The sequence below is a fragment of the Apis florea genome, unplaced genomic scaffold (assembly GCF_048593485.1).
Source record: "Apis florea isolate Af1SG1 unplaced genomic scaffold, ASM4859348v1 contig_2350_pilon, whole genome shotgun sequence".
In the NCBI taxonomy this organism is placed as follows: domain Eukaryota; kingdom Metazoa; phylum Arthropoda; class Insecta; order Hymenoptera; family Apidae; genus Apis; species Apis florea.
The window spans coordinates 8,250,947-8,263,741 of record NW_028256565.1 but is presented as its reverse complement, the minus strand read 5'-3'; the positions used below and the strand labels follow the sequence as shown (position 1 = coordinate 8,263,741).

The 12,795-nt window shown below is 33.7% G+C and overlaps 1 protein-coding gene across 2 annotated transcripts; it reads left to right on the top strand.

Moving 5' to 3' along the window:
* The first annotated feature begins 9,430 nt into the window (after positions 1-9,430).
* LOC105736281 (uncharacterized) lies at positions 9,431-12,795 on the top strand. 2 transcript variants are annotated; one of them, XM_031918456.2, is made up of 4 exons: positions 9,431-10,730; positions 11,312-11,608; positions 11,699-11,962; positions 12,288-12,795. In XM_031918456.2, the coding sequence occupies exons 1-4, from the start codon at positions 9,431-9,433 to the stop codon at positions 12,530-12,532; spliced, it is 2,106 nt and encodes a 701-aa protein (XP_031774316.2). In that variant the 3' UTR covers positions 12,533-12,795. The 2 variants fall into 2 exon arrangements, with proteins under 2 accessions (XP_031774316.2, XP_086760699.1); XM_086904573.1 differs by having other exon boundaries at positions 9,431-10,731; positions 11,271-11,608.

Below are 12,795 nucleotides of genomic sequence, written 5' to 3'. Positions count from 1 at the left end.
AGGAATAGGAGGAAGATTTAACTTTAAAATTCGTCGTAACGATCCTTTTCAACATCGATCGATATATCAAAATGAAAGGGTTAAAATAAAACAAATTTTTGTTTCCTTTATTTATGCGCACTTTTTTATTTTTTCATTCACTTCAATCACGTTCTAATTTAACATCTCGTCACTCGATAATTTCCATCCCTCTATTATTTTTTTTTGTTTTTTTTTTTTTTTTTACAATTGAATTGCAATCGTTTTTCTCCATTAAATCAGTTTCCATGACCAAATCCCGGTTAATATTAAAGATGTATTCGCGATAAAGAGTAGAATTGCAGAATGGAATTGTTCTCCGTTTATTTTCCTCAGGATGGAAGGTTTATCACACATCTTCTGCCCCTCCCTCGATCGGATATCGTGCGACTTATCTGCATGATTAATTGACTTTCTCGCGACCGCGAGAAAAAAAAACTCTCGCGATTTAATTAAACGAAATTGTTACAACCGTTAACGAACTACTGCAAAAAACTACCAATTATTTCATGCGAATTTCTGGATAAAAAAAAGAATTTATATAAAATTGTCGAGTTTGCAAAAATTTCGAATGAAATTTTCTCTTCATCAACGTGGTTAAATGCTAATTAAAAATGTTATCAACGTGATCTACAACGTGGTTCGCATCCCACATAGAATTCAAAAGCTTTTGAATACAAAATTGTCTTTACGGTTATTTTCATCTGGATAAATTAGATAATGTTGATCTTTTTTGGAATGATTGTTACATAAGAATTTTATAATAAGAATCTATGATTCTTCTATATTTTTTTTTTTTTTTTTGGAAGATCAAATAAGTTTCGATATAAAAGTGTCCGTCCAAAATTTGATTTTCTTATTAAGAGTGTAAGTATTAATAATTGAGATGAATACTCGATACTTTTAAAATTAAAGATTTTTGCTCCTTTTTTTCTTCTTATATTCACCTTCGTTTAAATACTCTCAATAAATCGAACAAAAAAAAATGAAATAAATAGATTCGCTGGAAGGAATAGGTCAAACGTCGTTCGAGTTAAATGAAAAAAGTTTTCTTCGTATCTAAATGAAGGTGTAATCCTTTATTAGCTCAAGAACCTCTAACTTTTCTGACAAAGTTTGCCTCTCTTCTTTATTTCTCACCAAACAAAAAAAAAAAAAAAATTTTAAAAAAAACCATGTTTTCCTTCGGTTTTTTTTTTTCAATTACAATCAATCGAAACAAACACGTTTATTCAGAAATTAAAAAGCAAACAGAAAGCCTGAGGGTTTAAATGTCATTTTCCACCCCATGAATTTTTTATTCTCACCGTTAGTCGGTAAATTGGAAGATATTAATTGCACTCTGAGATTTAAACTTTCAGCCGAACACGAATAAAAAACTTGTCCACTAAAGGTTAATTAACAGGTTAATTAACAACTAGAGTTACGAGCGAGCTAGAAAATCAATCATCGCATTATTATTCGTTTCGTATCGTCGAATAAGTCACGTTCTCCTTTATTACGTGACCAATGCACGATTGATTTGTTATTAAAACGAGCAGAGACAATCAAGTAATTCACTTCTATAAAAAAATTCACGCTAAATTCTCAAACTCCACTCCTTGTTTGTAATCAATTTTAAGCACTTCAATCTCCATTACCTCAAACCTCCTATTACCCCTCCATTATTTACCCCCCATTCCGATAATTTCGAAATGGAAAGAGCTCGCCATCTGAACGTTATCCAACGATTCTTATCGATTCTCATCTTCGTTAATTCGTAAACTTTTGAGTTTAATTGACAATTTATGTTTACAACAGGCAACTGTTAACTCTTCCATCGCGTGAAACCCGTCTCCATCTCGAAACTGATAGCCAAGATCTCGTTAATTCCTTCGAATCGCGAATCAATTATAGGATAGTTTCGAAACTGTGGAAAATTAACGATTGCACGTGTCAATCTCCCGGAAATTCTCCCTAATTCTGTTAGAAACTTCTGTTGTAAAAGGAGGATCACATTATGCTCAAGAAACGTAAATAATTGGGAGCTCGTTAGTTCGGAAATTAATGTCAGAAGACGTTTGAAGTGTCTCCGTTTCTCGAGAGAAATCAAGGAGAGAAGCGAAAAAGTGTACTTAAAAACGAGACTTTGATCGATATCAGATATTACGTTTAATCGTGTTGACACATTTGACACAGATGGCGCCATTTAGTGGTTTTCGTATATTTAATATATCCAGCTAATAAATTGGTTTCGTTATTTATTTCACTCGTTTAATTTCAATCGTTGATGATTCATCGATTAGCAACAATGAGTTTTTTAACAAGAAGAAATTTCTTATTTGAACAAATTATTTGGAATAATATTACACAATATATTCTTAATATAACGTAATAGTTAAGTGATGAGAGTTTTGTCTTCACTTAAATAAAAAATGAATCGAAAAATATATTTTTACAATAAAACAATAATAAAAAGCAAATTTTTATTTTTAAAATTATATATACTTATTTTTCTACTGCAGTATATTTTCACCAATGTTGGTTTTTCTAATCCTTTTCACGAGAAGATCGACGTTTTTCTTCAAAACCATTTCTTCCCTTCATAGATTTTATCTCTTCATTACATTCGAAATGTTGGCGTTTCAAGTGTCCATTAGTTCCAGAAATAGATCACTAAGTACCAAGTTTGGACCGTATAGTGGATGATCTGAAATAGATGATACGTGAAAAAATAAATACAGAAAAATGCAAGTTTTAAAAATAAAGAATTTTCTTTTTACCATTCTTTCGTGCAAAGATATGTCTTCCTGTTCATTATTTATTTAAGGAAAGTTTTCATGCGCAACTGGATCGATTCCAGAAGCTAAAATAAAAGTTGTTAAACACAAAAGTGTCACATATTTATTAAGTCCATTAGATGAGAAGCAGATAAGTTTACATGATACGGGTCACTTTTGTCCGTATGTCATCTATCATGTTTCACTATATTTCGAGGGTTAAGCCTAAGTATTCATTGGCATCTCCCCCGTCCATTCATTGGCATCTCCGCAATTGCGAAACTTTGCAAAATTGATTGAACTACGTTTTGAAATTAAGCATCTGTTAGTGAAATTAATTCACCCTAAGTTATCAAAGTTTCTATGTTGTTCACAATGGAATGTGAAATTGATATACAATTTCGCAAAAGTCTCTTTCAAAGGAATTTTCGAAAAATGAAATTTTCATATTCGTTATTAATTAGTATAATAGATCGGATTGAATTATTAATTAGAAAAATTAAGCAAAAGTTTATGAAAGCGAACATGCATAATTTAGTATAATTATTGGCTCCTCGATTATCGATAATTAATCTCGTTTCCAGATAAGCATTATTAAGAAAATAAATTATCTTAATAAGTTTTTTTCCACGTGGAAAATTCGTTGATTTTAATTTTACAAAAATCCTGATAGGCTGTTGTTTCAATGCATTTATTTAATTAACGTTCGTTGTTCATGTTCGTATTTTTGCTTGTTGAATTTACAAAAAAGAAAAAAAAGAGCGTAATTCAAACATCATTAAACTAATGAAAAGGGATAATCTTTGTATATATAAAGTAACGCACGAACGAAGATAATTTTAAATTCTCGAATTTTACAATTTCAAAATAATTAAAACAAAAACTGATGTCATAAAGTCGTTATTTATCATGCAAAAATTTAATAATTAATACTTGCACTTGTTTACTGGATATTTAATTTTCAACAAACTCGTGCATTTGTACATTAAGCTCCCTTGCAAACAGAACGATTCTCTACTACGTGTATCTATTTATTTACGTATAATATAACAATCATAAATTACTTTGTATCTACGATCGCATAACCCGATCCTATGAATTATAAAGTCTCTAACGAATAAATACAGATATTTATCGAGAGTAACGCAAAAAATACACCTTGTAAGAGCTTATTTAAAATGCGGGGACGAATACAAACAGATCCTAATGATATCGACCCCCTCCTTCCCTTGTGATATCCCCCTTATCAGATCATTTTGCATTCTAATTTGTCTAGCTTGTCTACTTTCGAACATGTCGTGCAAGTTTCAGTGTCACGAGTAAGTTCGCCTCGAGAGGCTTCAATCCATCTGTAATATCGTTTTGTTTTTTCTCCTCGGATATTATCCACGTTTCCTCTTCGATCGGTGACGTTCGAGTTTATGTAACAAGTGGTAATTCTCGTTTGCAGCGAGAAAGAGGACGTGTAAGTTTCTTTTTTTTTTTTTTTTTTCCTCCGTTTTATCCTTTTTATTTCGCTTTTTTTCCTTTACACGAAAAAAAGTAAACTAAACTAAGAGAGAAAGTGTTTTTTTACAGGTGATAACAGATTCGATAAACGCATTTACGCATCTATTTCTATTTCAGAATCGTGGAACAATTCGTTTTTTCTTTACTACTTCTATTATCTTGTCAATATCAATCAAGAGGAGTTTCAATTAATTGTTGTTATTAAAAAAAAAAAAAAAAAGAAAGGAAAATTGCACGATCAACTTTAATCAACTTTAAAGTTTCTTTAATTTTAAATTCGATAATTACAAGTGAATAATATTTGTTGCAAAAATTTGATAGCAATATTTAATAATTTATCGTAACTCGTGCGCAAAGGAGATTAAAAGTTTACTTCATTCTGATGTATGCATGATATTACAAAGAATTATTCAGAAAGCATAATTCTCTTCAACAGGCCCAATTTCGAATTCCTTTTCACTAATAAACAGCCACAAAATACGCCAAATTTATCTTCGTTTATTTTACACGAATTTCAATCTCTTGATACGTATATTTAATGCCAATCTGTTTGTGAATTATAATCGGGCAATTAATCATCAAAATTGGACGTCGCCTCACTGATTATTTTTCAAATCCTCTATGAGCATCATAACAACATTTCATGGACCGATGAAAACTCGATTAAATTCCAATGCTTTTCCACCTTAATGGTACGCCTAAATGATACCGCTTTGCATTCGAATCGTTTCTGGAATGATTCGATTGGAATTATTCCTGCCACGAGGTACATATCCCCGGTATTTGATCGCTTATATATCGCTCCTATATTGTTTTCGTTTCAACGCTCGTGAAACTTTAAATTCAAAAGTTATTGGAAACCAGAAATTATTATCGGTCGTGTTCGATGAATGTGTTCCGCTATTTTATCGAATATTTATGACATTATGTTAATCCCAATTTGGAAGCTTATAGCTTATAATAAATAGATTACAAAGTGGTTTTTGAACGGTTCTCATAATTATTTTTTTATTTCAAATATTTTATACGGTTGCACAAATAAATGGCTACTGTGTGTAAATTAAAGTCATTGAAAAAAAATATTAAAAAAGTCCAATAGTAATAACTCATAGATTTATCTGAGATTCGAAATTATAAATCATATCGAAAAAAGTTTCGAACAAAGGGAACAAACTTTTATATGTTTCTTCTTTTTTGCAAAAAAATCGAATTATATCAACGACGAAATTAATCAACTTTTGTGCAAAATTGTTTTGATATAATTGCACAATTTTTAAAATATTTCACCTTGTATAATTGTGTGAGTATCTATAATTTTCCACGAAAATATTTTCATTTCCTATTTTCGTCTAATCTGATTCTTTCTAAAAATATGTTTTATCCTGTCAAAGAGGATGAAAGAGAGTCGTGTGTGTCGAAAACTTTGGAAAATATTCTATTACATGATGTATGATTTTTAAAAGGAAACAATTTCCTGTCCTTATCCAATCTGCATAAATTCCCCTTATAAATAATCGATGGAAGTCAGCGTGGTGTTATTAATGGAAGTCGACGTCTCTTGATAGCGAACGTCTAGATACCATCAGGTTACCTTCATTAGAGCTTCTTTGAAGAATATGAAGTTTCCGTACTGTCATTATTACCGTGCACGTAGTTCAAAATCTTTGATCTAGAATTCCGAAAGTAATTACGTTGCTCTCGATTTTACATTGAGATGATGAAGATGTGTAAACAGAGGAAACAGAGGAATTTTGAATTGATAGGATTCAAATAAATTCCTCATACGAGGAATTACAATTTATCACGTATCCGTGGCCATCCTTCGTTCCCAATCTTTCTGAATTTTAAAATTATTAAATATTTCGTTTACAACGTTGAAAATATTTACGCAAATATGTAATTTGATCTAAAGAGAGCGAGAATAATTATTCAGACACTTAAAGTGATTAAATTCGTACGAAATAGGAGTTAAATTGATTCAGAATATCCATTTTGGTGAAGCGATGATTGCATTTACTGCGCTTAATTTATTGATTTTCATTCGATAAATGCTGGTAACAATTTTAATACGAATTTCGACCAATTAATAATATTCGTTTGATAGAATAATAATTATCGAACAAACTCTCTCTCTCTCTCTCTCTCTCTCTCTTTTTACTTAAAATTATTGATGTTACGACATTAACGATTCACATGTATTATTACGATCTCTAAAAATTGTAAAGGATAAATTTTAGTAGTAGTGGATAAAAAAAAAAAATTTATTCCAAATCAGAGAAATGGGATTATTTCTGTCTACGAGAAAAGAAAAGTTCGTATTTCTTTCTTAGAAGTTTTTCGCACAAGGACGCCGAGAGAGATAATATAAGAACGTTCTTTCTTTCTAACACGTTTCCCACCCTGTCAACGTGGTTGAAAAATTGTACCATGGATATTGGCTGTTTCATAAATTCTAATATTAACGAAGTGCAGAAGCGTGTGTTTGATTCACTTATAAAAAGAATACGGCGTTTGCCCGTAGGAAGATGATGCTGCGCTTTCAAGGTGAACAAATTATACTGTAAAATAGGGAAGGAACAAAGTTTCGAGTAAGAAGGAAAATTCAAACTTCCTGGACTGGATTTTGTATTAATTATCCTTGAGAAACTTATTTGTTATACGATGTATTCGATTATACTAACATTTATATATATATATATATGTAATGCATCATACGTATGAGAATTATTTATAACTTAAAGAAAAAGTTGATACTCGTTAGAATTAAGAATTTATTACAATGGAAAGTGAAGAGCATCTTGTTTGTCTCTATGTATGAATAAAAATAACTTTCAATTTTTTTCATATCAAAGTTGTATATTATTTTAATCAAAATGAATATGGAAAAAGATAAACATTGTACATTGTAAAAACTAATTCATTATTCTTTAATGATCTGAAAACGAATCATTCGACATGCGTAGGATTGTAAAAGTATTCATTTCAAAAATTTGAAATGAAATGGAGTTACTTCGAAAATCAATGGCCGTGCATGCAATCGTGCATACGAATCATCAACAGAAGGTAGAAAGAAATCGTCTCTGGCTATCTTCACTGTTCCAACAAGATACTTACTTTTTATTACGCCTCTATTGCGAGTACCGCTCTTCCTATCTCCCTTTTATTAGTGGCATTTTCTTTTTATTGTAACATTTAGTACCTACGTTGTTTCTTTTTATCGCGAAATTGGATTTTACTTAAAATTTTCCTCTCCTCTAGTGCAAGAGATAAATCTGGTGGAACAACGAAATAGGTTGAACCGACAGTGTACCTGTATTTCACTTTGAGGATCAATCTTTCAGGATCGAAAATAACTCTTTTTTTTTTTTTTTTTTTTTTTTTTTCAAAAACCAAAACGTAATCGCATTCGTGCATCTCTCGCGTTTCTTAAAGGACTTTACATCGATCCTCGTTCCCATAAGTTTCTCTAGACTGAGAGCTAATTTTCCAGCATAAAACCTTGGAAGTTACATCAAATGTCTAGGGGGACACCGATCTCCTGTAGTAATATACTTATCGAAGTTACGATTAACAAGCTTTCACCTCTTAGTGAAAAGTCTGCTGTAATCCTTACTGTTCGCGAGTAAGTTGTGAAAAAAAATTTTTCCTTTTTCCAACAACAACAAACGAACAGAAAAATAATTTTTTACTTCGAAAGTAATTACAAGTTTTATTCGTCCTTTTTGTTTGCGTCATCTCATCCCGTTCGTTGAATAGAACAAAAGTTTTATCGCAATCATAAGTAAATTACAACTTTTATTCTTTGCCGAGTCTTCGTCTCTCGATGTTTATCGTTTGCAAATAAATCTCTCTCACGAAAAAAAAAGAAATTTTTTTTTTCCAACTTTGATTAAAACGATATTGGAAAAATATTTAACAGGAATAGGATAAAAATTATGTAAAATATAAATCCTATGGAAAAATTATAATGTTAAATAAGATCTTTTTATAAATACGATTTCCTTTTCTAAAGTGATCCCTTTAGTTAGTTTCTATTCTAATTAATTCTAGATAAATTGGTCAAATTTGTGGAAAAGAGATCATCGCTTTAGAAAGAATATTAACAACGATTATCGATTAATTCCGAGAAAATTATGACAAAACATTTCGTTCAAATTTGAAACACAAGAGTAAATCTTTGAATAATCAAACGAATCGAACAAATATCGATAAAATAAAAGGTAAAGAAATAAGGTTACAATAAGAACGAAAATATAGTTCAATTTTTCCAGTTTCACTCGTTTGTATACATTCGTGTGAAAATGTTGAACCAAAAAAAAAAAAAAAAAAGAAAAAATAGATTATCAAATACAAACTGGAATGCGTGAAAAGCGGATTTTTCAATTAACGATTTTTCGTTGAACGAAAAGAAGAAAGAAAAGTCGCTTACCGTTAAAGTTGCCAACTCGGCAAACTAATTTGAGATTCGTAATCGCACCTAATTTATTGGATCGAGAGAATTAACTTGGTCTCCCGGAATTTCAAACCTTGTTAAATTGGCTTTTGTCACTCCTCCTAGTCGTCGATTCGACATTTCGACGCGACAGATTTTTTGACATGTCGAAACCTGTGTTACTTTGAAAATCAATCAAACTGTACCAAGCTGATCCCCTCCAAAAATTCGAGAATTCTTCGATAATTTAAAATTAAAAGGAAAACTTTAATCCAATCTAATTTTTAATTTAAAAACGAACAAAATTTATTTCGATTGTATTAAAATGACAATGTGATGATTAAAATAATTCTTTAATCCTAAGTGCAATATCTAATATTCTCACTGAAACTACCACACCGATAAAAATATCCTAACACACGAAATAACAACGTAAGTAAACGAACATTTATTATTTATTTTATTCCATAAAATTTCCATCTATCGTGTCGCGCAACAAGCATATCTAACAAAATAAGAAACAAGAGGAACATACACGATAAAATTTCCACCAAATCGAATATCTTCACATCTGTACGTGAATCAAAGCAACAAAGAATCGAAAACTTTCGAGATTCTTTCGAGGCCTGGAACCATGCTACCACGAATAAATCCAATTCTGTTCGCAGGACGTGACTCGTGGGGAGCACGTATCCAAGGATTCTTTCAAAGGATGTCCAAGCTGCTTCTCGCGACCCTGCTTCTCCCTCTAACCATCCTTTCTCGCGTCGCCTGCAAATTGTCCGAGTCCGACGAGTCGGACAGCTATTCCAACCTATACCCTTTCCTGGAAAAATGGGCCAAGACCAGCCACACGAAGATGCTGACCGTGGTATTCGACGACTTCCAACCATCCCCCATCGACATCCCCGCCGGGATGCTGATCGATTTAAACGTGTCCACCAGGCTGGTTACTTTGAAACATCTGATATCTCTTCCATCCAAGGACAGGGGGCGTGATTATCAAACGATAGAGACGGAAAATTGCGTGTTGCTCCTGTTCTCGGACGTGGACCATCTCAAAGATATTCTCAGCTCGCCGCACTTGATCTCGTTCTGGCATCCGGAGAATTTCTACATCCTTCGCGAGCAAGGACAACCATCCGCCACCTCGTTCGAGCAGGAACGATTCTGTCAGTGGGCGTTCGAGAGGCTTTGGAGGGTGAGAAGGGTGTATAAGCTGCTTCTGTTCACCGGTGACAAAGTGATCCGATACGATCCATTCGATTCGTACAACAGCGCCAGGTATCGCGGAAGTTGCGACTGGAATTGCGATAAATCGAACGAGGAGGGTGGCTTCCTGTTGATCGAGCGGCCGAATATCACCGAGGTGTCCGACTTTTTCGAGGAGGAGAGGCTCGACTTCAAGCGGTACCCGTTGAAAATATCCATCTTCGAGACGAGCACGATCTCTCTGAAGGAGGGGCGATACTTCGGCTTGGATTTCAAGTATTTGGAAGAGGTTTGCAGAAAGATGAACGTGTCGTACGCCCTGATCAACTCCAAGGATAGATTCGGTTGGAAGGAGAACGGTACCTTCTTCGGGACAATTGGACACTTGGTGTACGGTTTCGCGGACGTTTCGTTCAATCAATTCTTCGTCAAGGATTATCAGACCAGACAGCTCGAGTTCACCGCGTCAATTACGAGTGACAAATTGTGCGTTCTTATACCGAAAGCTGCACCGCTGCCCGATTATCTCGTCATCGTCAAGATCTTCACGGGGAGAGCATGGTTGCTCGTGTTCGCCGCCCATTTCGTAATCGCGATGATTTACACGATCTTGAAGACCGAGAAGTATCGAAATATGTTCGAGGCTGTGCGGAAAAGCGGGCAGGCGTTCTTCTGCTGCGAATATATCCCCGACTCGTATTTCCTCGAGAATGGAAACGGTCTCGTGTTCAACGTTGTTCGAGAAACGGGCGAGAGGGTGTCGTACGAGGAACGCGAGCGAGTGAGCGATCGAAATACCAGGTATTTACATCATATATATATATATATATATAAAAATACCAGGTTTCGCCTTTGAAAGATTTCATCGGAGCGAAAGGAAAAAAAAATCATGACGGATTATCGAATCGAGTTTTGAGAAGAGAAGGATATTTTATTTGCGTACAAACAGCGAGCCATTGTTTGAATAAAAATATGAGTTTACACAAAGTATGAAGGAGAGAAATATATGATGGAATTAAAATAGGAATAGAAAATGGGTTGAGCTTTTATCGTACAAAATTTAAAACTCGTAGAATTTTCTCTATTAAACTGTGATATTTCACGAAAAATATTTAATTCTATTCAACTTGCGACATCTGTAAAGAAAAAAAAGTTCTTTAAATATTTTAACTTTACTTTATTCTCAATAAGATTTTCGCTAAATGTTTATAAGAAAAAGAACTCGTGTAAACGAACGAATAATTAATTATTTTTATTTCTCTACTGCTTTCATACATTTTCGCAAATCTTGTTACACAAATCTTTTCACGACACAAGAATACAAGAATCATTCATTCCAGGAAGTATCCTCGTTTTGCTAACAACTTTTTCCTGCTCGATGGGTCACAAACCGTCCGATCGGCGACGTCCAAAACGAAGAAAAACGATTTGAAACGATTCGATCGAGCCTCTTTGTACCTTCTGTTAACGCTGGTACGCTATTTAATGAAGGTGGTATTTCAGCTTATGCAACCGTTTAAATTGGGTCAACCATGGTTCCCGGAGAGATTGTTGCTGATATGCAGTCTGCTCCTCAGTTTGATCCTCAATGGAATAATCACATCTCAACTTGCCTCCAGTTTCAGCAAACGAATGTACTACGAAGATATCAACACGTTGGAACAGTTGGAGAAAAGCGGTTCATATATCTTCTCGATTATTTTTTTTTTTTTTTTTTACAATCCCCGTTGTAGGTGGAATTTTTATTCCCTCTCATTTAATTTTCTAGGGATCACGATTTTAACCGACGCCAAAGACGTCATAAGCGACGCGTTCACCGATGTAACATCGCCGTTGATCAAACGGCTCCACGAGAGATTGGAATACGCGAACAGATCGGAAGTTCATAGAAGATTATTCGAGGTGAGGGATGCTGGCTATCTTCATCGAATCGCGACTCTTCCGTTGAAATACGACCAATATCAGAGACAAACGTTGCACGTCGTTAAAGAGTGTCCAAAGGATTACATCATAGCCAATGTGATAAAGAAAGGTTTGTGGAACAAAGTGATGAAATAACTATTTTATTTGATTGTTTTACGCCATCACGATTAACTTATTTCATCTCTTTACGAATCCTTCTCTTTCGTCACATTCTATTATCGCGCCACCTATTTTGTCGAATCCTTAAAAATGCACAGAATCCAATTAGGTATTTTCTTTGTAAAATATCGAACATTTTTTCGCCTTCAGAATTTAATCGATAACGTGTCTATCTAAAATTATTTTCCTTACCTTCCTTTCGTTTATTTCTGCTACTCTTGCACAATTCGTAAACAAATAAATATTCTCGATCCAATTGGAAAATGCAATTTCAGGATCACCTTTCGGAAGACGTATAAACACCATCCTTCTCAGATTGAACAATGGTGGTTTCTATAAGATTTGGTATCAAGCCATGTACCGATCGTTAAAACGGAAAGAGATGATGATGCTCGATGACTCGTCGATACATCGAAAGATCACGATTCGACATTTGTTTATCCCTTTCGGGATACTTTACCTCGGATTGACCACCAGCGTAATCGTATTCATCTACGAATATCGGCGAAACAACGTTTGACGTTTGGGTTAAGCCTCGAAGGGATGTTCAAACTGAATGTTCAAAAGCGATAACTGAAGTGGAAATCATTGTGTCTCCAGCGTGTCATTCCTTTGCCCTACAATCAAAGGGTGAAGGGTAAATCGAGTAAACGGGACGTGAAAATTTTAAAAAAAGACGCGTCATTTTCTTGTCTATTCGATAAGAAATTGTTCTCGATAGCTTTTGACGAACAATTTTTATGATAATTAATAATAAATATTGCTTTTTTAATTATCTTGAGA